General features: G+C 44.4%; 1 protein-coding gene across 11 annotated transcripts in view; it reads left to right on the plus strand.

Moving 5' to 3' along the window:
• ATG9A (autophagy related 9A) overlaps positions 1 to 26,780 on the plus strand; it is a 1,030,802-nt gene that overhangs the window by 414,187 nt on the left and 589,835 nt on the right. For all 11 annotated transcript variants that reach the window (XM_069616910.1, XM_069616912.1, XM_069616911.1 and 8 more), the window contains one exon: positions 7,788 to 7,929. In XM_069616910.1, coding sequence (XP_069473011.1) covers positions 7,788 to 7,929 — 142 coding nt within the window. The remainder of the gene's footprint in view (positions 1 to 7,787; positions 7,930 to 26,780) is intronic.

A 26,780-nucleotide genomic window follows, 5' to 3' on the forward strand; every position in this document is an offset into this window, starting at 1 on the left:
AGACTGGCTAGGATAAGACAGGCAGACCAGCTGTTTGTAGGCTACGCAGGTCACAAACTGGGATTACCAATAACTAAGCAGACCATTTCCAGATGGATCATTCTAGCCATTTTGGAATGTTATAAACTGGCAGGAAAAGAGCCCCCTCAAAATCTTAGGGCTCATTTGACCAGAGGTATCGCAGCTTCATCGGCCCTCAAAAGAGGAGTGCCGGTTAAAGACATATGTGCGGCTGCCACATGGTCGTCCGTCCATACCTTTACACGGTTTTACAACTTGGATTCCTCCTCCAGTCAAAAGACTAGGTTTGGAAGGGCAGTATTGCACTCTATTCATCAATAAAAGGAAGCATGAAGTCAGTACTCCCACCTCCAATAACAGAATACTGCTATGGGAGCCTATCTAAGATAAGGAATACGTCGGAGGACACAATCCCTTCGAAGAACAAGTTACTTCTTACCTTGTAACGTTCTTTCGATGGGATGTTCCTCTGACGTATTCCTTATCGACCCTCCCATCCATCCCCGCAGTACTACTTCCCTTGTTGTTGCAGCTTACGCTCCTTCAGGGTGATTAGTCTAGTCCAGAAAGAATAATTGTGGGCTACAAAACGGAACTGAGCAACGGACGCTGCGCGCGGCCTTTATAGGCAGGATGACGTCGACACGGCGGCTGTCGAGGGACATCGACTCGGCAGACGTCGACGCGCAGCGCTCTCTAGAGAAAAATTTTCCGAGGCCAGCAAAGCTGGAAAGAGATATCTAAGATAAGGAATACGTCGGAGGAACATCCCATCGACGTTACAAGGTAAGAAGTAACTTGTTCATCTCTTGCTGTAAGCAGCACAGAAAGAGGAAGTTAAATCATGTTCAGGACTGTTTATGGAGTTATCTATATGCCCATTGAAGGACGATTTTTTATTATATTTTCTGGTGCACCTTCATTTTATATAATGTTAATAAACCAGGTGCACAAAAATACCTTCCTGCTGAGCTTTCTTTGTATGTTCTAGTAAAGAAAAGAGAAGCATAATGTGAGCCTCCAGTCTTGACATAGAATTTTAAATTTCTTCTCTTCAACCCAAATACTCATATAGCTTATTAGGATCAATAGAAATTGCCGTTGTGAGAATATTTCTGCAACAGTTCATAAAATGTTTGTTTCAACAATTTGTATATGATTCTGCGACAATTAACACAATACTTGCTTCAATAATGTCAGGATGATTCGGCAACAAATGATATAATATTGTTGTGGTTCTGCTACTTCTGATTTTAACCACACCACAGTACTTCAGTGACTTCCACCTGTTCCACACACCTGCTAGGCCTACTACCACAAAGTCCTCTGATCTGGCATACTCTCCTGCCGGAACTGGGACCACTACTACAAAGTCTTCTGACCTCATCTACTTTCCTGCCAGGCCATAATAAACATGTAACTACACATACATCCGTTGTAAAGGTCAACTTTCAACACATTAGCAATGCCTCTTGATTCACAATGTCAAGTTCCAAATTATCTTCAGGGAACACAAGAACCACACTGGTGCTATTTGCTACACGCTTGCGATTGCCACACATAATAGAGGTTATGCTCAACTCCCTCTGAATGTCTTCTATCAGAAGGGCAGCCATCCTGCTACTCTTATTTCCCCACTTCTACTTTGACCAAATGCTGACAAAGATTCTCTCTCTCTCTTATACCTCTTTGGCTTTGGTAATGTGGGTTTGAGCCAATTACACTTCTGAGCTTGTTTTTATATTGGCAATAGGTTTTACAAACATTGAGACTTTCATTTGCCCCTTCTTGACTTTGGCAATGGTTGTTCTTTCAGTTGCCTTGTTATATATCTCTCTTGGCTTTGGCAATAGTTGTTAACATTAGTTTCTCACCGTATTGCCCCTGTCTGTTGTTGGCCTCTAATCCAACCCGCATATACACAATCACAACCTTCAGATCCGGTGATTAAGGTCTTATTCCATTTGCTCTTTTTAAAGTCAGATTGGTTTACAAAGTAATGGTTAATATGCAATAAGTCAGTTCAGTATCAAAAATACGTTTTTGTTTGGCTTTCACTCTGCGCGTGTTACTTTTAAAGTGTAGGCACCTACACTTACAAGCCGCGGCATGCAGCTAAGAACCTGTGCCAGAACTGACCTTATACTCACAGTCCTCTTAGGACTATTAGCCTGCACTGCAGCCACCTACCTTGCAAGCACCACTAAGACCTTCCACAACAGCCAACCCACTCTCCCTTCAACCATGCTTTACCATCCTGACCCTCCATCGAACCCCTACCTCAATGACCCAGCCCTTTGGCTCAAGCACTTTGCTACCAAACCCACTCCAAACATTCCATGTACTCTACAACAAAGGAATAGCAGACTTAGAACTAGACTGCCTAGACCACCTTGTACTGTGTACAATCGTTCTGCCCTCCCACTGCCCAACTCAATCGCAACACCTAGTCCTCCACTTCCCACTTCACCCGTCTCAGCACTAAAGGGAGCCCTTATCAATGCAAGATCCCTCACGGCTCCTGCCCTTGACATCGCAGACCTCATCACTGTCCAGAACCTTGACTTCCTAGCTATTACCGAAACCTGGTTACATGATGCCTCTGGCCCACTGCTCGCTCTATCCATACCTAAGGGCTATACCATTATTAGAAACGACCGCCACTCCAACTTGTCGAAAGGAGGAGGAGTCGCTTTTATACATAGTGACAAAATCGTTATGAGAGCTGCTCCCCACACACAACTTAGTTCTGCAGAATCTCTCTCAGTGAAACTATCGGTTTCCCCTACCAATACAGCAACACTCCACCTTATGTACAGACCTCCAGGCCCACTGGGCTCTTTCATTGATGTTACCTCCACCCTGTCGATTAACACTAAGCCCAACTCTCAGATATTGCTACTTGGCGACCTCAACCTAGGCCTCTCAGATCCCAAGGACCACATGGCCGCTGAAGTAGACACCACCCTCTCCAACCTAGGCTTCCAGCAGCGTATTCGTGACCCCACACACATCAAAGGTAGAACGCTCGACTGGCTAGCCGACCTCAACTGTAACACCAATGTCACTTCTAACGATGCCTGCGCCTAGTCCGACCATCATGTTATTACCTTCCTCCTACCAGCCACCAACCCCCAGCCCACACCTACAATAGCCCCCGCTATACCTAACGGAAACAAAAAAGATATCACCAGGGAGAAATTGCTTCCTCTCATCCTCCCTTGTCTGAACACTCTTGCTGCACAGCACAAAGATAAGGACCCTACTGCCTTAGTAGACACCTATAACAGCCTAATGACCATTGCCATTGAGAGCATAGCTCCACTAAAGATCCGTAAAGCCAAACAGTCCCACCTGAACTCCTGGTTCACCCCACAGCTCAACACTATGCGCAAAGAAAAGCGCAAGGCCGAAGCCCTCTGGAAAAGTCACCCTAGCGCAACTAATAAAGCCTCCCTTCTGATTACCTCTCTTAATTATAAGGAGGCCATACTACAAGCCAAAAAGGAGACATACAATTCACGAATATCCCAGGCAGAATCTAACACTAGAGAATTATTCAAAATCCTCAAAGAGCTAGAATCTCCCTCACCCGCCCCGGACACGTGCACCAAGGACAGCACCTGGTGCAACAATATACAAAGCGCCCTTCTTAACAAAATATCCACCTTGCAATCCAAAATCAACGCCAAACAAAATACCCTCCACACCCCTATATTTAGCAATACCAGGCCACCTAAAATAACTACCCCTGACTCCCCGGTGCCGTTCAGTTTCACACCGCTCTCCGTTCTGGAGGTTGGAAAAATCATTTGCAACTTAAAACCTTCGAACTGCCAAGGGGACGCCTGTCCAGCCCCGATCATTAAGGATTCGGCTCATGACCTCGCCCCTTTTATCACCACTTTTATTAATGCTTCCTTTCAATCGGGAGTGGTCCCCAATAACCTGAAGGATGCTTGGCTCATTCCTCTCCTAAAAAAACCCACCTTAGACCCAGAGGTTCCAACCAATTACAGGCCCATCACAACGGTCCCATTTCTACTAAAAATCCTAGATAGAGCAGCCTACCTCCAGATACAGAACTATCTGGAATTAAACAACCTACTAGGCACGAGACAATCCGGCTTCAGACCGAAGCACGGCACGGAGACTGCCATCCTCGATCTCAAAACCCAAATCGAGGATCTCAAAGACAAAGGGAAACTAGCCCTCTTACTACTTTTAGACTTATCGGCTGCCTTCGATCTGGTCAATCACCAAATCCTCTGTCACCACCTAAAAACTGCAGCTCACTTCTCCGACATGGCCACAAACTGGATTCAATCCTTCTTGGATAACAGACAGATGAGGGTATTCTCGCCCACCTCCGCAGCTGACCCCGCACCAGTCCCTTGCGGAGTCCCCCAAGGTTCGTGTGTATCCCCTACCCTCTATAATGTATTTACTAAACCCTTATTTGATGTGCTTGACTATCTGGGTGTCACCTACACAAACTATGCTGATACTCATCCCCATCACGGGTGATTACACAGTAGACTCAAAAGCCTTAAATGACGTTTACCATGTCATTCAAACATGGATGGCCCAACATGAGCTCTGTCTCAATGATGACAAGACAGAGCTCCTCATCCTAGGCACTCAGCAAAGACTAAACAAGCTGAACCCTATGTTCAGCTCCTTTAACATCGATGGGAATCTAATAAAAGTCTCCAAAGATACCAAAACGTTGGGAATCTACCTCGATTCCACCCTCTCCCTTCACAGACAAACAAATGCAGTTGTGGCGGCTGCCGCCTATACCTGCAAGCTGATCACAGCATGTCGTCCTTTTCTTTCCACGCACAACTGTACTACCCTTGCCAGGACCCTGGTCATGTCCAAACTGGACTACTGCAATGCACTGTACCAGGGCACTAATCAGGGTAACCTAGACAAGCTCCAGATCATACAAAATAACGCCATCAGGGCAGCCCTCAACATCCCCAGATCTGCACACATCTCGGATACCAGGAAGAACCTTCATTGGTTGTCAGTCACCCAAAGGATCTCACTAAAATCGCTTGCCCTAACCTACAAATGCATGAATAACCTGGCCCCCACTTATCTCTCCACACGTTTCACGCTTTACACCCCAGCACGCTCACTTAGATCTACCCTGAACCAGAGCCTACTGATACCTAGATACAAGCTCCAAACAGCTGGTGGATCTAGCTTCCCAGTCCTGGCAGCCAAATTGTGGAACGCTGTCCCCTTGACTATCAGAAACCTCCCCTCCTTCAACCTATTCAAACACAGAGCCAAATGTTGGCTAGTCACTACCAATGCCCAAGCTACATTCTAAAACGTGATGCAATAACCTATGTACGGATGTACTATCGACAAACCATGTATCGCTGCACTACTTACCCATGCCTACTTCTATGTTATATTTATTGACTGTCATATAATCACTGTATGCAATTTATGTAACCATTGCTGTCAAGATATGCGCCCGGTAGCCTTCGGGCCTGGTTTGCGCTATACAAATAAATAAAATACAAAATAAAAATACCTGATCTTGGCAAGCAAGTGATTACTGAGCGGCCCAGGGTCTCGATTGCTTAGTGAACTCACCGGGTCTGTCATGCACATCCGTTTGACTTGCTGCCTCCAGGTCCTCTGCTGCTGCTCTCCCTCGGACTTCTCTGCTTCCCGGATTCCTGCGACTCGCACCAGTCGTTGGGGAAGCTCTCCTTGATCCAACGGCTCGCTGATACTTGTCTGTCACCGGAGCAGACTGACATCGAGAAAATCTTTCAAGTGCTGCACCTTCCGCTGCGCGACCTCTGCAGTTATGGTCCTCCGTGGAAAAGCTGCCAATTACAAGGCTTCCTGCTGCACTACCTCTGCATTCATGGTCTGGAACAGCAAAGACCCTCTCAGGAACGACATCCACTCGATGTACCGCAATGGCCCCACCGTCTCATCTGCTGCCACGTGGAGGTATGAAAACTGCTCCACCTTCTACTAATGCTCTTCTTAATGGCCTGCACCTGAGGGGGCCTTCTATGCCTCCCAGTCTCCCTCAGGTGTGGGTCATCAACACTAACAGGCTGCACTTTGCAGTCTCGGGCCTCTGCAGCCCTTTACTTCATCCCAGTACGGGGCATGGAGTCCCCAACATACATCTTTGTTATAATATGCCATCAAAAGAGTAGGATCTCTGGCAAGGTTACACAAGGGATTCTCCAATTCATTCCAACCTGCACCCACCCATGTGATCCACCCGCAGAACACCACGCCCAGGGTCTGGATCAGGAAGCGTCTGCCTTTCCCTGGCCACATGAGAGGGGTCCCAGGCCAGGATCTCTGAGGGATTCACACCTGATTAATCACAGGTTCTTGACAGGTAAATGTAGCCTTTCTCTTTAAGGTGATCTGTGCTCAATGAAGGAAAGAATAACTTAATCAAACAATGTTACAAACAAAGGTTTAAAATATGGTTGAAACACTCCTCTCTGACGTAGAGGAATACTCCCTTAGTAATGGTCTGTAGTTAGCCGACAGGTGGTCTACTGTGACCTATCGAAGTAGGCGTCCGACATTTTAAGTTGGTATATGAACTCCTGGCTGAGTAAAGTGAAATAAAACAGGGAGCCATTGGCCTGCATGGAACAGTGAAAATTATGAAAATGCAATAAGAGTTAGGCAAACCAGGCGCTAACAGCCAATGAAAAAAATGAGCCCAAGTTACAAAAAGAATTTAATGTAAAAAGATCACAACCAAAGGTTGAAAATGCTGAAGAAACAACACTCTCCAACACAGATGGTCACTCTCTCAGCAATGGGTGCATATTGTGGTTTCAGCAATCCTGAATACCGCCCCAGGTTGCCTCATGGGTACTGTGACCCAACTCCTCCTGCTGCCTCTCTTTGTAGGACAACCCTCGAGAGTGTCTTATCTCAATCAACAGCCTATGAATTGCTGAAATGTATGCTTGTTGAATGGGTGTTTGAAGGCAGTTGGCTTCCGAGCTAGGTTTGTAGATTATTTCCTACTCTGAGAACTTGGAAAATTCTATTGAAGCTTGACACTGAAAGCTAGGAAGTCGGTTGTTATAATCGAGAATCTCATTGCATTTTATTGATGTTTTTTTTCATACATTTTCTTTTATTTATTCAGGGTTTTTTGTAAAACTTCACATCTCCCCTTGTGTTAATTTCGGATCACTAGGTTACAGTCATAGACACATGGTGCCAATTCGTTATAGGCACTTTTTTGTAGTGGCACTGAATTCCTTGCCAATGGAATTCAGACTCCTCTTCCATCTGCTTTCGCCGTTCAACTTACTCCTCTGCCATTTCCATACCCAATTTATTTTCTCTGCCATCAGGGCCGATTGCACATGACCTGTGGCCAATTAAGGCAGCCTGTGAGCACATGTGGATGTTTCTTCCTATGATGTCATCATTGTCCAATGCAATTTAACTTCTTTTCCTGTGATGTCATTAGGGTCAAAGGCCATGTGACATTTATTCCTATGCTGCCATTCGGGTATTGGGTGTGTGATGTCATTTCCATTAACCCTTACACTTGTGAATTGACATCCCTTTCTTTTTCTATCCCATTTGACAAAATCAAGCGGTCTGGGTTTGTGTGTTAAGGAGGTGGTATGGAGAGAGCCCTCTCCCCTGTGTTGGCCATGCTTTTGGAGAGCCACGCAGTTGGCCGCCAACTTAAGTGGCTTAGACTATTCTAATTTCACTTCTCATTTTTGTTTCAGGATCCAAGAAAATGCAATCCTCATCTCCATGTTGGTAATCGCTGGCGTTTTCTGGTCCCATCGGATGATCAAATTCATCTACAACATTTGCTGCTACTGGGAGATTCACTCCTTCTATGTCAATGCACTCCGAATCCCCATGGTGAGACACTTGTGATCAAGACTTGTTTTCTGCCTATGGCTATTGTCTGTTACTGCCTACTATTACCATTTGTATCCAGTGGTTGAAGCTCCTTATCACATGCAATGAAAGGTCATTGTATATCCATTCATAGCTTGTTATTCTCCCCATAATTGAAGTGATCACAAATCCTGATAAATCTTAATGTTTACAGGCTACTTTGTGGATGACATTAATAACTGCCTTAACTGCTTGTAGTTCAATCAATGGCTCTTCCCTCCCAGACTATGCCTGACATTATACAGGAATGCTCAAACCACACATGCTTTCACACATGCAGTCATGCTCTTTTCTGCAGGCACTCGGACCTGTGCAGCATACACTCTGGAACAAGCCTAGTGTGCTACAAGGCTATAACAATGGAAGATGACCACTAGACAAATAGCAATTAACACAATAAGCTTGGTTTGTAAGCTATTTTAGTAGCTAGATATATGTACCTATTTCTGTATTTATGAATTTTGTTCTGTTCTATGTCCATTGAGCTTGGAGGTTGTATATGTTATTATTCATATCTATTTCTCTTTTTTTACCTGCAGTACCATTTACTAAACCTTTATGTATATGGTAAATGTCTTATTTTATGTGACCTATAGGAATTATTTGATACTGTGTTTTTATTTTGCTATGTGAATAGGAAAATTTAATGTAAGGATTATCAGGAGAAGTTTTATTCCTTATTAATTTTTGATATTCTAATTTGGTATTTAAATTTTAGTCATCTTCTTTTTGTAAAGGTTATTCAATAACTAAAACAAATAAATAATATTAATAAACACAACTTGGAATGGGTCTTATTTCCAAATGCTTTGGCTCCCCCCAGATACATTTCCCTGCATGATTTATCGATTACCATACGACCTGGAATCGTGCATTGTGTAGTTGAGTGGCAGTTTATAGGGCTTGTTTCTTTGCACAAAGGAATTTTGAGCTGACACACACTTCTCACTGTTATTTCCATATAACTGTAGCAGGGGAATGCAATAGAAGCCAGCCTTTTTCCAGCAACCCCCACAGTCTACCCCCAAGATCTAGCATGAGATTCCACTGTTCTGTACAAATGATTTCAACCACATGTTTTCACAGATTTCCAGTAGTTCCGTCTGAAACCATTTCCAGTGCATGACTTGGCTCTTTGTATATCCACCTGGAATATGTGGACGTTGACATTTTCCTTTCCTCAATGTGCTGTGTGTTCTACTTCTGACAGTTGGCCCCATAGCCACCTTGTTGTCTTTTCTGTATCCTGCTAAAGCACATGTTCTGGCCTCTCCCGCAGATAGGCCATGAACCCAAATTGTAACACTAAATACGTGCTCCAAGATGCTGTGCTGCGATCCTCCCCAGCCTTTTGTGATAGAATACCTATAATTGTCCCTTTCCTAACTCACCAGTTACATCAAAATCAATCCCCCTAACACCAGGCAGCTTGTTTAATCAAGATATTGCCCTGAGGAGATGGTGAGGCGCATCAGGACTATTTTAATGAAATATGAATCAAGCCATGGAATCCAAAGCCGACTTCTGGCTCACTGTCTAGGAGAACAGATTGAGTCCTACACACAGCAAGGCTGATGCATAGACTGCCTCCTATGTATGTCCTATCAAACAGGTCAACTTAAAAAACACATAAAGACCAAGCTTCGGGCAGAGAACCTGACTACATTCTTTCTTTCAATGGCATGCCTTCTCTGAAGCAGAGGCCTCAGTCCCCCTCTTTAGATAAAATAAGTAGATAAAGAGAATGCGCAGAGAAATAGTCAACATTTCAAATTCAAGGCTTCTGTTTAAGTACCAGTCCTATTCGTAGTACACAACATATATGTTGCATGTGTTCAATGCACCGTGTCTGCCAAACACAATTCATCTTAGTTGCAATCACTTTAAAGATTAAGATAGTGTGAAGGCAAACATTGTAAAAGGAGGATCCTTCGTGCCCTGTAATTGTCATTCCCGCCTTAGAAGGGAATACCTCCCACACAATGTAATTATTATTTTTATTTTATCGAATGAAAATTACAGTGAAAACAATGCATTTCTGGCATAAAAATGCTAACAAAACATTAGAACATTGATTTACAGAGTAGATAACCAGTGTCTTAACAATAGGTGGGAGGTTGTAGATATAAGACCAGATGATGCATGGGAGGTGGAAACATGAACCAGGGACAAGGACAGTAAAACATGATATAGGAATGGCATAGTGGAGGAAGTGCTATGTTTTAGGATGAAGGGATGAGGGATAAGTGCTTTGGGGTTGTTGTAGAGAGGTAAGAGCAGAGGAGAACAGGAAGATGCAGTGGTGTAAAAGGATCTACGTTAAAAGACCGTATTAGAAAAGTTTGAGTTACAAAATAGCAAGGCCCACTTGCTCGCATTTTGTAACTCAAGCTTTTCCAAATGTGCCTTTTGTCCCCCGCTTTACATTTGATGAATGCGGGGGACACTAAAAGCGCAATCAGCTTTTTATTTACAAGAGTTTGTTGCGTTACCGATGTAGAATGCTATGCAAGTTGTTCTTGAGAAAGGTGGACAGGTAGGCGGTTCATTTAAATGGAGAAAGAGCAGGAGAAGTGTGGAGAAGGAAGAGCATTCCAGAGTAAGGGAGTGAGTAGAGGAAGAGAGCGAAAACGAAAGGGATCGCAAAGGGCACAAGATGCGGCAATGAGGTGAGCCAAGAATGACCGTAGGGAGCAATCGTCTCTGGCACCAAGCAGTACTGCACTACTGTCCACAAACACCATGCCCCAAAGGCGTTGCTAGAGCTGGGGCTGAGGGGGTTATAGCCCCGGGTCTTTTGTTTGTGTCCCAGAGACTACACCAAAAAGGCTATAGCTGGCCTTGAATTCTGCCAGACCCGACATTCGCTTAGCCCCTGATCTTTTCCACACCGACCAACACCCCTGCCATGCCCGATGCCGGCTACCACATGTTGTGAAGCGCTCCACTGCTCTGCAGCTATACAAAAAAAAATTAACATGAAATAAGATCGGACTAGGCAAGGAGTAATGTTTAACCAAACACTTTGTTTGCAGGCATCTGGTTTCCTTCTAAAATAGAGGAGCTTTTTAGTCAAAACCTACGTAAATTGCATTCAGGCAGCTTTGAAGGTGGAGACCATGCTCATCGTTGTCCTTCATTTTAGCCAGATTAGTTTGACATGCACATCCTTTGGGGTTTGGTTTGCTAGACTCTGTTTACCCCAAAGTTCCAGAACATGCTTTGTGCACTCTCTATTTGTCACCACATCAGTAAGAAAAGCATACAGCAGGGAAACATCTTCTCAGTCCCATTGCTGTGCTCCTCCCCGAACCCGCAGAACATACTTGGTGCTGTTCTCACACATCTTCACATTAAGGCAAGACAGACACCTGTCTTGTCTTGACAAGGCATTCCCTACTGGAGCCTGAGCTCACTTCCAACATCACAGTGGAAGCTCGTTACTATCTCTTACTTGTCGGCACACCAGGAGTAGACACACAGCAGCACAAGGAGGCTTGGTCTAGCTGGGATTCAGCTCTTGACTCCACTAAGATCATAGCCCTGAAACCTTTCCACAACGATTGACAAAGTGTGACCGAGAGAAGACCACACAAGTCATGTCACCCTCACTTCATTTCACCCAAATGTACTTCTCCATCAGGGTGAACTAAGCCAAAGCATATTTTATAAAATAGTTCTTGACAAAACGGGGAGAGGGAGGAAGGTTAAAGGCTATAATGTTGCAAACTTTCCATTCCAGTTCAAGCGATGTGCTTATGCCCAGGTATTTCTTGGCCTGCCGACCAGTGGTACCAATACATTTGATTATGGCGGTGCACAGGGTGACATTGCTTTAGTTGGGAGAGGGGCTACTTGAAAGGGGAGATGGATGTCCCACCATGTCGGAATGCATTGTGTGTAAGTCTCGATTAGATTTATGAGTGTTTTTTTTGGGGGTTGGGTGTTTGTGTTTACATTGGGCTGTGGGAGGGGAGGTGGTGGAGGTAAAAGTTGAACATTTTTACTATGAGTCAGATGATGCAGTTGTTCGTCAGGCAGCCAAGGGATGGTTACGGAAGTTATGGTGGTATGATGATTTGGTGTCATGACCCTGACTGATCTCAACCCCGCCATGGAGCAGCGAATATGGCCGAGTACCTGGAATGTACAAGGGCTTAATTTTCTAGTAAAGTGGAAGCCGGTCCTTAGGTGGATGGTGGAAATGTCACTCTGCATTGTATTTCTGCCAGAGACTCGCCTGCTTCAGAAGAATGAGCAGAGGTGGAGACACAGGGCCTTTCCTAAACAATTGTTTTCTTCAGGGGGTGAAAGAAGTGGGGTGTGGCCATTATATTGGGGGAAAACACAAATTCTACAGCATCCTATGGGGAGGTACAGTTGTGTCAAGGGGTGGCTATGGGATCCCTTGTTTACCTTGATTTCGCTTTACGCTCCTAATACTGGGCAGGATTGGTTCCTGGAGGAGGTGGTGTCTCAGGTACTGCCTTTTGCTAAAGGGTATATATTGCTTGGGAGTGATATTAACTTGGTGCCTAATCCGATGGTGGATAAAACCCTGTCTGCGTCCAGAGTGGACTATAAGCATGCCCTCTCATTCACTAATTTACTTAGGTAGTTGGGGCTCATTGATGCCTGGAGTGTTTCCCATTGGGATGACGGGGATTTCACCTTCTAATTGCATGTGCACGGGGGTTTTGCCAGGCTCTACCTGTAACTGATCCCCAATGGGCTATTCCCATGTGTAGGAGAGGTGGAGATTGGACAGCGCACACATACACCTGCAAGGCTTTCTCTGGCGATCTTGCCAAGCCTGTACCTATTAGACGGCCCTGGAAATTGTATGATCCTATTTTTGCAGATCAGGTACTATGCAGAGACATTGGGGAAGCCATTACAAATAATTTTCGGGAAAATGGGAAAGTGGGCACTTCTCCGGCAATAGTTTGGATGCCATGAAGGCTGTTATTCGGGGCAAACTGATTATTTGTTCCGCGGCCTATATTAGGGAGCGCAGTCTGGTTCGTTTGGAGTTAGAGAGGGGAGTAGCGGCAGCAGAGGCAAAGCATAAAGGTCACAAGCCTCCCTGCGAGTGTTAAAAGTAGCATGGAAAAAAATTTGAAAAACATCTGGCTGATAGGTCTGCACAGGCCCTAGTGAAAATGAGGCAATTTTATATTGTGAATTGCAAAAAAGCCCATCGCCTCTTGGTTTCTAAATTAAAGAAGCTAAGAACACTGAATAATGTTGCAGCCTTATACGATGATCAAGGGGGACAGCACTGGGCAGAAATAGACAAACGACAGATACGTCAGTCATTTTTCATGGTTACATGTTATTTTAATGAATTAAATTACAGAAAATGCTGTAATAACGAAAATTTGCCAACTAAAAATATTTAATATTTTATTTTATTTTGGGGGTCCCCCAAACGCCCTGTATCCCTATGCTTTTAAATACATCCTAACCCCTCCCCACCCGTTTTAACCCCTTACCTCACCCCATATACATTTTAAACAAAAATTACATTTTTGTCATTATTAAATGTTTGTTTTTACAGCATTCTCTAATTTAATTAAAGCTTCTGTTTATAAAAAATTCCGACCCCTTCTCATCCCACACTTAATGGTTCTCTTCAATTCATTCCTGGATTCTGGTGGGGTCACCCCGACTATGGTCACATCTACAATGGTACTGATTCCTAAGCCTGGGAAGGATCTGGCCCGATGCGACTCATTTCACCCAATTACATTAATTAATACTGACTCGAAGCTCTTTTCCAAGATCTTAGCTCGCCGGCTGAAGGAGGTCTTGCCTAATATTGTAGATGGGGATCAAACAGGTTTTAATATGGGACGGAGTACTCACGATAGCATTAGGAGTATTAGAGACATAATTGAAGTTGGCCACACTGATGGGGTGGTATTGGGCGTGTTGGCACTAGACGCTCAAAGCTTTTGACAGGGTGAACTGGGGCTACATTAGGCGTACCTTAGAGGCTCTCGGTTTCGACCCCAACTTTGTCAAGCTGGTTCTAGCATCTATGACAAGCAGTTAACTTCTGTTAGGGTCAATGGGCATTACTCTCAGAATTTTGCTATAACTGAAGGGACCAGGCAGGGCCGTCCCCTTTTCTCCACTGGTGTTTGCGCTGACAATGGAGCCGTTTGCCTGTCATGTTAGGAATAACGAGAGAATCACTGGGGTGTCTATAGGGGGGAAGGAATATAAGATTTAATTGTATTCAACTGATGTCCTCTTGACATTGGCGAAACCCTGTGCCTCTTTGGGTGCAACACTGTTAGATCTAATATCCTTTCAGCAAGTGACAGAATGCGTTGCTAACTACGACAAATCGTACGGGTTGAACGTCTCGGTCCTTCTGGTGATTCGGGCTAGTTTGGAGGCACTCTCTCTAATGTGGTGCAGTCGGGTGACTATTCCTTACCTGGGGGTCCAGATTCCAAATAGGATCTCTAGGTTGTACAAATCTATATTCCCCTCCCTCTTTAGGGAGCTGACGGAAGATCTAGCTAGATGGGGTGGACAGGAGATATCCTGGTTCGGCAGTATCAGTGCCGTTCAGATGGATTTGGTCCCCAGACTTTTGTATTTCTGCCTGGTGCTTCCGGTTAGAATTCCCGATGCCGAGCTCGATAATCTGCAGAATAAGATTTTCCACTTCATTTGGGCTAACAAGAGGGCTTGGGTCGCTAGAAAGGTTCTAACAAAACCTTTGAGAGGGGGTGCCTGGGGGATCCAGATCTTTTGCTATAATGTGGCTGCACAGATCTCCCATGCGATGACATGGTTGGGGAACCAACCAGCGCCGAAATGGAGGGCTATAGAGGAGACCTTCTCAGTGAAAGAAGTGGCTAGGCTTCTAGGATGTATTTTTGCAAGCAACTCGCCTGCTTCAGAGTAATGAGCAGAGGTTGAGACACATGGCCTTTCCTAAACAATTGTTTGCTTCAGGGGGTGAAAGGAAGTGGGGTGTGGCCAGTTAATTGGGGGAAAACACAAATTCTGCGGGATCCTATGGGGATACCTACCCAGTTGTGTCAAGGCGTGGCTATGGGATAGCTTGTTTACCTTGATTTCTCTCTACGCTCCTAATACTGGGCAGGATCGGTTCCTGGAGGAGGTGGTGTCTCAGGTACTGCCTTTTGCTGATGGGGATATATTGCTTGGGGGGAGGGGGGGGGTTTAACTTGGTTCCTAATCCGATGCTTGGTTCCTAATCCGATGGCGGATAAAACCCTGTCTATGTCCAGAGTGTACAATAAGCATGTCCTCTCATTCACTAACTTACTTCGGTAGTTGGGGCTAGTTGATGCCTGGAGGGTTTCCCATGGGCATGACAGGGATTTCACCTTCTACTCTCATGTGCACGAGGGCGGGGGGGGGGGGGGGGTTTCAGGCTTGACCTGTTACTGATCCCCAATGGACTATTCCCATGTCTAGGAGAGGTGGCGATTTAACAGCACACACTCCCAGACCATGCACCTGCAAGGCTTTCTCTGCCGATCCTGGACAGGCCTGTACCTATTAGACAGCCCTGGAAATGGTTTGATCCCGTTTTGGAAGATCAGGTACTTTGCAGAGATATTGGGGAAGCCATTACTTCAGCAATAGTTTGGGATGCCATGAAGGCTGTCATTCGGGGCAAACTGATTAGTCGTTTGGCGGCCTATATTAGGGAGCGTAGACTGGTTGGTTTGGAGTTGGAGAGGCGAGTAGCGGCAGCAGAGGCAAAGCATAAAGGTTCAGGGTCATGAGCTTCCCTGCGGGTGTTAAAAGTAGCACGGAACAAATTTGAGGAACATCTGGCTGATGGGTCTTCACAGGCCCTAGTGAAAATGGGGCAACTTTATTATGTGAATTGCAAAAAAGCAAATCACCTTTTGGTTTCTAAATTAAAGAAGCTAAGAACACCGAATAACGTAGCAGCCTTATACGATGAACAAGCGGGACTGCACTGGGCAGAAATAGACAAACCACAGATGCTTCAGAGTAATTTTTCATGGTTACATGTTATTCAAATGAATTCAATTACAGAGAATGCTGCAATAATGAAAATGTTTGAACAAAAAATATTGAATTTTTTATTTTATTTTTATTTTGGGGGGGCCTGTACGCCCTGTTTCCCTATGCTTTTAAACGCATCCTAACCCCCTCCCCCGCGTTTTAACCCCTTACCTCACGCCATATAAATTTAAAACAAAAATTCAATATTTTGTCATTATTAAATGTTTGTTATTACAGCATTCTCTGTAATTTAATTAGTTGTAATCACTACATACCTTTTTTTCATCTGTATTTGCAGGGGAATTCCTGTCAGAGGCGGCGCAAGTTCAATATTTGTGAGAAGCTGCGGCCCGCGCCTGTCAAACGAGCAGAGGGAATCTCTGGAGGGACCCATACTACCTTGCAAAGTGGAGTGGGCAATCAAATCTTTTAAAAATAAGGCCCCATGACCGGGCAGTTTTATAACTTCTTTTTATAAAAAAATTCCGACCCATTCTCGTCCCACACTTAACGGTTCTGTTCAATTAATTCCTGGTATCTGGTGGGGTCACCCCGACTATGGGCACATCTACAATGGTACTGATTCCTAAGCCTGGGAAAGTTCCGGCCTGATGCGACTCGTATCGCCCAATTACAATGACTCAAAGCTCTTCTCCAAGATCTTAGCTCGGCGCCTGATGGAGCTCTTGCAATATTATACATGAGGATCAAACAGGTTTTTTTATGGGACGGAGTACTCACGATAGCATTAGGAGAATCAGAGACATCATTGAAGTTGTCCACACCGATGGGGTGGTATTGGGCGTGTTGGCACTAGATGCTGATAAAGCTTTTGACAGGGTGAACTGGGGCTATATTATGCATACCTTTGAGGCTCTCAGTTTCGCCCCAACTTTGTCAAGCTGGTTCTAGCCAACTATCGCGAGCAGTCAACTTCTCTTGGGGTCAATTGGCATTACTCTCAGAATGTAGCTATAACCAGAGGGACAAGGCAGGGATGTTCCCTTTCTCCACTGGCGTTTGGCTGACAATGGAGCCGTTTGCTTGTCATGGTAGGAATAACGCGAGAATCACTGGGGTGTCCTTAGGGGGGAAGGAATATAAGATTTCATTGTATGCAAATGATGTCCTCTTGACATTGACGAATCCCTGTGCCTCTTTGGGTGTCACACTGCTAGATCTTACATCCTTTCAGTGAGTGGCAGGAGTTATTACTAACTACGACAAATCGTACGGGTTGGATGTCTGTCCTTCCGGTGAATCGGACTAGTTTGGAGGCACTCTCTCCAATGCGGTGGAGCCTGGTGACAATTCCTTGCCTGGGGTCCAGATCCCAAATAGGGTGTCTAAGGTGTACAAATCTAATTTTTCCACCCTCTTTAGTGAGCTGACGGAAGATCTAGCTAGATGGGGCGGAAAGGGGAGATCCTGGTTCGGCAGGATCAGTGCCGTTCAGATGAATTTGGTCCCCAGACCTTTGTATTTCTGCCTGGTGCTTCCTTTGGAATTTCAGATGCCGAGCTCCATAATATGCAGAATAAGATTTTCCACTTCATTTGGGGTAACAGGAGGGCGCGGGTCGCTAGAAAGGTTCTGACAAACCTTTGAGAGGGGAGGCCTGGGGGACCCATACATCTTTTGCTATAATGTGGCTGCACAGATGTCCCATGCAATGACATGGTTGGGGAACCAGCTAGCGCCGAAATGGAGGGCTAAAGAGGCGACCTTCTGAGTGATAGTATTCACTAGGCTTCCATATGTTGGGTCACGGGTGGATCAATGTCTGGGGTTGGGCTTCGCTGCTCTCTTACACTAGACACAGGCTCTACGATTTGAAGCAAGCACTACGCAGATTGAGTACCCCAGTGGGGACAGGTCTGTTTAGAATAATCCCACCTTTAGCCAGGCTGTGAGAAAGTGAGTTTTGGGGCATGGGTTGCGAGTGGATTGGAAACCTTGCAGCAGCTATATCAAGACAGCAGCCCATTGTCTTTCATTGAATATAAGCAGGCTTTCTTTTTGACTGAATCGGGCGGTTTTGTTATGAGCAATTACACCACTGGACATCTCCACCATTGATTAAAAGTGGGGGAACAAGGCCCCTAAGCCCTCTTAAACTTGGACTCCAGTCTGGGGCTAGCAAATCCAAAGTGTTAAAACTATATAAGCTATTAGACACAGGGAGGGAGTCCCTCCTCTTCCTTAGATGAGTATATGGGAGGGGTATCTGGGTATCTAAATAGATGATGTGTGGCTGCGCATCTGGGCCCGGATGTATAAGACCTCCCGATGTGCCACAGACAGGGAAAGCACATACAAATTCTGCTATAAATGGTTTCTCACCCTACAAACGCTTCACTGTATGAATGCTGCATTTTCTTCTAATTGCTGGCAGGGGTGCAATGCCGAGGGATCCCTCATTCACATGCTATGGAATTGTGGGCATACTGATTGTTTTTAGAGGGAAGTCCTGGCTAGGATCAAGGAGATTACAGGGGTTCAACTACCGATGGAGCCTTTGGTGGTGGTTCTGGGGGACACGTGTGATGGTGGTTTTCCAATGTCTGTGTCAGGAAGGGCCTGAAGGTAGGGGCATGCCTACTAAGCCAAAGGGAGAAAGGCACACAAGAAGCTGGATTACAGGGAGTCCTGCAGACAAGAAAGGATAGGCAACAGAGGCTGTGAACAAAAAGGGGCAGGGAATACAAAGAGAACAAACACGTTTGGTTCCCTCTTGGGGTGTACGCAGAATGGTACATAGAAGAAGTGGATACCGAATAACAGAGTCTGTGATTAAATCACCTTACATCCAGATTTCAACCCTGGACCGAATGGAAAAAGATAATGATCCTGATCTAAGGCTATACTTAACATATATTGGCAATCAAAAGCAACTGGGACATGGGCTTTTGCAGACAGACTATGTGACGAAATTGATAATATCATATCTGAAATTGAAAGTCCTAACATAATTGTGTGTGGAGATTGGAACCTTGACTTAATAGCCGCAATCAATGAAGTAGTATGTACGGATAATGGATCAAAATCTACTGCAAAAGCAAAATTAGCAACATACATACAAGATGAGTTGAATAGTCGAGGACATCGATTAAATGGTCACACATCATGTGACATACCACCAAATCCAACTTATACAAGGAATAACCAAAGAGCAATACTGGACTATATCTTTGTATCAAATGGTCTACTGGAAAAGATATCACACTTAAAGGTCCATAAAACACAAACTAGTGATCAAGATCTTGTAAAAGTTGGGATTGGAAACTATTTGCAATATAAGAACCAAGGAAATTACGCTCATGAGCTTGAAGTAGTCCCTGGGCGGAATCGTCTGAGGCTAAACTCCTCTAAAATATTGGAACTGACTAAAAAGGTTGAAGACAACAGTACTATATGAATTATGCACCATTCCTGGAGCAATATAGGGAATTCACAACTTTCAATGAGAAAACCAAATACAAACCTTGTCACAACTTTGACCAAGAAACCATGAAGAAAAAAAGAGAGCTCCGACAAAAGATTCGTAACCTAAAACGCAAAGAAACAACGAATAGGCGAGACAAATTAATAAAAATAAAAAGATCATATAACAATTGGATAAAAAGTCATAGAAGCATAATGCTTCAAAATGATGCGGAGGCAATGGAAATCTGTTTAAGGAAGAAAACAACTAGGGACTTCTGGACCTTAACTTACATGGAAACTCCTCAAAAGGCATTAGTCAGTAACATGGTAAGTGAAGCTGCTTGGATCCAACGTTATACAGAACTATATAAGAGCAAGGAGCGAAGAAAATCTGTAACGTTTGATGAAATGAAACCATGGGACTTAATCATCGACGAATTAGACATCTTAGACAACATAAAAGGATTAAGCTCCTCGCGAGCTTGTGGACCTGACGGTCTTACAAACCACATGCTGAAGCAAAATCCAGTGGGCAAGCTTTTGCAGAACCGTCTTTAACATCGTCATTGAAAAAAAAACAAATTCCAGCAACTTGGAAGAGTGCCATAATCGTTCCAATTTTTAAAAAAGGTACCCGTTCAGATCCAAAAAATTACAGGCCTATCGCACTCCTTGATGTTGTTGGAAAGATCTTTGCCACACTACAACAACTGTCAACATGGATCAGAAAGTCAGGAGCATACGACATGAGACAATCAGGGTTCGTTAAAGGTGTCGGATGCAACCTGAATCTATTCATGATTAATGTACTGAAAATGGAGGCGATAAGGAAAAAAGAAACTGTATTTGTAGCGTTTGTAGATCTTGCGCATGCTTTCGATGCAGTGGATCGTGAACTATTGTGGGAAAAGCTAAAAGAAAAACTGTCCACAGGGCTTGATCCGTGCAATAAAACAACTGTACACAGACACGAATATAAAAATTTGTCTGGATGGAAACGGTTTACTATCAAGATCTATAAGTACAGAACGGGGAGTGAAACAGGGTTGCCCATTAGGAGCAATCCTGTTTAACTTCTTTATTGCAGACATAGGAACACCGTTTGATGAAATAAGATCATTTTCACCTAAAATTAACAACATGAAAATTGAGTAGATGCTGTATGCGGACATTGTTCTTTTGGACTTAACCGAGATTGGTTTACAACGTAAACTAATCGCACTACATTCTTATATTACCGAGAACAGAATGTTGATCAACAGTGCAAAGACAGAGATTATTGAACTGAAGACTTTAGAGGGCCAAAGAAGAACCAAGAAAGTAAATTTCCAATGGAAGATTGAATCGAACATCTTAAAGAAATCAACCCAAATAAGATATCTCTGAGCCACAATAAGTGCAAATATCAATGACAAGCCAATGATGAGTTATGAAGGTAAAAAGTAAACAACTGTTGGTTCAAGGTTAATTTATCAATAAAAAATTTGGTAAATTTAGCCTTGAACCAGTAATTAACTTTTATAAGATGAAAGTGGAGCCCTCTCTAATCTACGGCACAGAGACCTCATTTGGATGCTCCTATAAGGTATGGGGAAACCTGTGAACATCTCTTCTGGACAAAAATACTACATCTTGGAACAGGAGTGCCGAAAGCCTGTATCAGATATGAGCTAGGATTAACATCTATTACAGCAAAAATAATATGGAATTCTCTATCCTTATTTGGGAAAATAACAGATCCTCATTGCGCTTCACAATTCCGAATACTGAAACCAAAACTTGGAACTAAGGAGCAATCGATACAAAAGCTATGGATGACAAGCTGCAAATTGATTCTGGAAACGCTCAGTATTCTGGAAGAAATGCTGTGGTGGAACCCGAATATCGGATGGTAAGCTGCCAACAAAGGTCACAACATAAATGTATGGAACTTGTCCCAACTGAAGCAAACCCATATAACAAACTCAAGTTATTTGGTCAAGTTTCCAAACAAAAATCTTCGTGATGTGTTTCTAAGATTCAGGTTAAATCAACTTGAGACTAAGGAAACCTTAAGACGGAGGAATAAAATATCATCTGATGACGTAATGTGTAGGTTCTGTAATAGCGTTGTAGAAACCTTGAAACACCTTGTCGCTTTCTGCCCTGCTCCATGTGGAAAAAGATCGCTGTTCTTTAGAGAAGAAATTGGAAAACTAACAACTTTGGACTGCGAAGATTGGTGGTCGGCACTATTTGAAGGGTCCAATAACAAATTGACATTTGCCTTGATCTACTTCCTAGGTCATATTGGGAATGCCGGATGAACGGAGGATCAAAGCTTTAAAAAAAAAGGGGGTGAAGCAATGTTGTCTAGTCTTTCTTTCGTTTGATGTCGTTCTATGATTAGCCTTAATTAGGTGATAAACCGCACTTAGATGGTCACTGAAAGAAAAGAAGTGACTACGTGAAATTTTAAATTAAGTTCCTGCTCCAAACCAGTATGATTTATGTTGTGCGGACGGACATTTCTGACGTTACTGATGTGAGTTTTCAATGTGCTTTTTTTCTTTTTGTCTTTTTTAAAAGTTTGTAACAAACTGAATAAAAAAAAATAAAAAAACAAGAATTGGGGGGGGCGGGGTGGGGGAGAGTGTCCCACAGAACCAGGGAAACTCCAGCCTTCTGAGCAGATTGCTATTACAGGGGCCCAATCTGAATGCTCATGGAAAGGAGCAACAGCAGTGGGTGTCTGAACCCTAAGGCACGAACAAGGTAACAGTACTCACAAGACTGAAGCTTGTACAGGTCCAGCAGGAACCGAACAATGACTGCATCCTGAAACAGGAACCAGTACACTGTTAACTATGACACGAAGTACAACACTGAAACGCGACAAGGGAAGGGGCAGAGATTGCCTGCTGGGAATCCAGCAGCCAAACTCTGTACATAGGAATTACATAAAGCACAAGTGAAGACAAGAACAGAAATATCCAGTGGAAAGGAAGTCAAAAAGAGCAAGGTTCAGGACCGAGAACCGGAAGAAAGGAAGGGCAAAAAACGTATATCTAAATGCAGGGAACGGCGACCGGAATCTGTACACGGGAATCAAGAACAGTAACTCAGGGCTGGAAAAACCCAGTAAGCTAGCAGAGAGAAAACAAGGAAACAGTACTACTGAAGTGGATGAAAAAAGGGGAGGACTGAAGGCTCAAGGAAACTAAGGACAGGAATCATGGGCAGTGGGCGCAGCACACGGCAAGGAACAAGATACTTGATGGTAGAAAGCAAAGTGGGTGTAGCCAGGGAACAGAGGGCTGCAAACGAGGAAGCAGGTCTGCAGTATGGGAAGCACAGGGCTCTGGAATAAGAGCAGGAACTGGAAACCACAGGACACAGCAAATTTCCAAGGAACAAAGCAACAAAGGGCTGGTAGAAAGCTCAATGCAAGAGACCTGTGCTCCTGCAGGCAGCTGCTTAAATACTGACCTGCAATGTGCTGAAGTAGGCTAATTAGCAGCACCTGGAGCAGCACACCTGATTGTAATTGGCCTGCTCCCTCTCTAGTCCTGGGAAAGAGAAACCTGCACTGTTCTCTAAGGCATCTGGGGATTGTATTGCTAGAACTGCTGCATAGGAATAGCCAGGGAATGGGAACTGCCACAAGGTGCATTGTGGGACATGTAGTTTGTAAATGTAAATAAGAAAGTTCCAAAGCCTTGCAAACGGAAAGTAAAGACAATAATATGGATAGGTGTTGTCCAGGGAGTATTACGGAAACAAATGAGTCCCAAATAGTCCACGATGGGTGCCAACTGGTGCGCCAGTGGCACAGTCGTGACAATATACCCCTCCCCAGGCCCCATGTAGTTAGACCAAAAAGAAGATTGAGTCCAAGGCCTGGCTCACTGTAGAAGGGTCTTATACTGTGATAGCACATCATGATGAACCAAACCCTGTTTAAGGCTTCAAGGTGAGAGTCTTTAATGGAGGACACTTTGACATCCTGTAGAACATTGGTGTTTAAATCCAGGAAAGACAAGTTTTCAGAGGCACAAAACACTGCAATGCGTCCATGGACTGAGGAATTGTGAAGCTCTGCTCCATGCTCCATTGCTTCTTCTTTTCTGAAGGAAGAGATTTTCCGAAGGGCTGGCAATGGAACAACACTGATAGGTGCAACCAGGGCTACGGCTGAATGGGTTGCTTTAGGGGGTTCTTTCAAATCTTCCAATGTATTGAGTCAGCGTGATTTTCCTATTGGAAGGCACATCAGGCAAGGCAGGAAACCCATTGCAATGCATAAACAAGGGTGCATCTTTGTTCGTAAATGAATCTTTACTGGCATTCATGTACCTGGCAGGGTTCTTGGAAGGAACAGTATCCACTATCCACGCAGTTACCTCAGTGGATATAACAGTATCTGTCTCCACAACAGGGTAATTTGAGGGATGTAGATCAGGATTCCCTTGGAGGTTTATACAGTCTTTGTGAACGGAAGGAAAGGCTTCAAGAAGCATGACACCAATGACTGTGCTTATCGATAGGTCTTGGACAACTTTGTTCAAGTTCATGTCTTCCCTGTTGGTTAGGGTAGTATCAGGCAAGGGCAGGCTTTCAGGTGGCTGGCCTTCAAAGTCTTGTGTGCTCAGGTTGACTGATGGATCTGGGGTATTGACTGATGACAGAACTGGACTCCATACAGGTTCTGGGTTAAGTTCGGGATGGGTCTCAATGTCTGACTAATGGTCTGTTGCTGGAATATCCATAGAAGCAGAGTACATATCTGACTTGGTCACTTCAGTAGAGGCTGCAAGTGTGAGTAAAGGACTGAAATCGAGGGCAAGAACTGGCAAGTCTTTCAACTCAGCGGAATCTTCACTCAGAAGGTTACACTTGGCTTGTGGTGAAATGGCAGCTTGAGCTGTTTGGCCAACTGGAGGAATGAATTCTTCACTAGTTTTGCAACAGTCTGAGTTACTTTGGCTGGTAAGGGATATGAGCTGTGTTAAGCTGTAGCTGGTAGGCATATGCCAAGTTCAGGTCTTCCATCTGCTATGTATAGGTCTGCATCAGTTTCTGTGTTACCATTCCAGGCCTTACCATGTCGATATTCAAAGACAGAATGTCGGGTGTTTTACATAGTGCCACATTTTCTGGTATATGGAGGCCCCTTGCTAGATTCCTGTTATGCAAGTAGACAAACTCATCATAGAGGTCATCAGTTTGTCTTCTAAGGCACACAAGCTGTTTCTCTAACTGATATGTTCCTGTGACATATTCTGGTGTTGCATATTCTGGTGTCGCAGAAGAGGAAGGTGTTGAAATGTGAAGACTAACCTTTGTGTTACTGTGGTTAGTAGTTATCGGGGAAGCATTAGGACCTGTATTGGTCTTTTGTACACAGGGCCAGCAGCACTAATCTCAGAACACTGAGTGTCATGTCCTGTTGAATCAGTGTTTTTAGCAACCTGGGGTGACTGTGCAGCTAGCCTTGCTGATCTAGAGCAAATTACTTTGGCAACAGGGATCACATTAATGTATTGCTGTGGTATGCCTCCTGAGGTAAGAGAAGCGCCTGGAGAAGGAGATTCAAGTAGATTAAAATGGGGGAGTAGTGTGCTCTGGGAGAGGCTCAGTGGAATGCAGGCTCTGAGAGGTAAGTACAGAATTGGCATAAGGTTATGACTTGATGTGTGCATTGGCAGCACTAAAGCTATTATGGGAATTTCCCATGGGTTGTGCTAGTAATGTCTGTAAAAAGTGATTTTTATCTTGCAATTCCTCTGTTGATAGTAGCTCAGGGTCGTAATCACATATGTCATTGTAATCTTAGATTGTTGGATCACTGAGCCAGTGTGTGTAATAAGCATCACGCAAAAAGTAATTTTCTTGAATATATGTATCTGTAAGACTAGCAGTTCTCTTAGCAAAGGTGCGTGAACCTACAGTCTTACGCATGGGTTTCTTTTTCAGGGATTCAGATACCTTAGACTTAAATGTGCCTACCCTTACTGGGAAAGCAGAATAATGTGGCTCTTACATTCTGTCAGGAAGGGCCTGAAGGTAGAGGCGTGCCCACTAAGCCAAAGGGAGAAAGGCACACAAGAAGCTGGATTACAAGGAGTCCTGCACACAAGAAAGGATAGGCAACCGAGGCTCTGAACAAAAAGGGGCAGGGAATACAAAGAGAACAAACACGTTTGGTTCCCTCTTGGGGTGTAAGCAGAATGGGGGAAGAGTGTCCCACGGAACCAGGGAAACTCCAGCCTTCTGAGCAGATTGCTATTACAGGGGCCCACTCTGAATGCTCATGGAAAGGAGCAACAGCAGTGGGTGTCTGTGTGTGAACCCTAAGGCACGAACAAGGTAACAGTACTCACAAGACTGAAGCCTGTACAGGTCCAGCAGGAACCAAACAATGACTGCTTCCTGAAACAGGAACCAGTACACTGTTAACAATGATACGAAGTACAACACTGAAACGCGACAAGGGAAGGGGCAGAGATTGCTTGCTGGAAATCCGGCAGCCAAAATCTGTACATAGGAATTACATAAAGCACAAGTGAAGACAAGAACAGAAATATCCAGGGGAAAGGAAGTCCAAGAGAGCAAGGTTCAGGACAGAGAACCGGAAGAAAGGAAGGGCAAAAAACTAGTATCTAAATGCAGGGAACGGGGACCGGAAACTGTACACAGGAATCAAGAACAGTAACTCAGGGCTGGAAAAACAGGAGTAAGCTAGCAGAGAGAAAACAAGGAAATAGTACTACTGAAGTGGATGAAAAAAGGGGAGGAATGAAGACTCAAGGAAACTAAGGACCGGAATCATGGGCAGTGGTTGCAGTACACGGCAAGGAACAAGTTAATTGATGGTAGAAAGCAAAGTGGGTGTAGCCAAGGAACAGAGGGCTACAAGCAAGGAAGAGAGTAAGGGGGCTGAAGCCAGGGAACAGAGGGCTGCAAACAAGGAAGCAGGGCTCCAGTATGGGAAGCACAGGGCTAGAACTAGAGCAGGAACTGGAAACCAAAGGACACAGCAAATTTCCAAGGAACAAGGCAGGAAAGGGCTGGTAGAAAGCTCAATGCAAGAGGCCTGTGCTCCTGCAGGCAGCTGCTTAAATACTGACCTGCCCTGTGCTGAAGTAGGCTAATTGGCAGCACCAGGAGCAGCACAACTAAATGTAATCCTGGGAAAGCAAAAGCTGCACTGTTCTCTAAGGCTTCTGGGGATTCTAGTGCTAGAACTGCTGCATAGGAATAGCTAGGGAATGGGATCTGCCACAAGGCGTATTATAGGACATGTTTGTAAAAGTAAACAAAGTTCCAAAGCCTTGCAAACGGAATGTAAAGACAATAATATGAATAGGTAGTGTTCA

Source organism: Ambystoma mexicanum, chromosome 9, assembly GCF_040938575.1.
Source record: "Ambystoma mexicanum isolate Mex_15411 chromosome 9, UKY_AmexF1_1, whole genome shotgun sequence".
Classification (NCBI taxonomy): Eukaryota; Metazoa; Chordata; class Amphibia; order Caudata; family Ambystomatidae; genus Ambystoma; species Ambystoma mexicanum.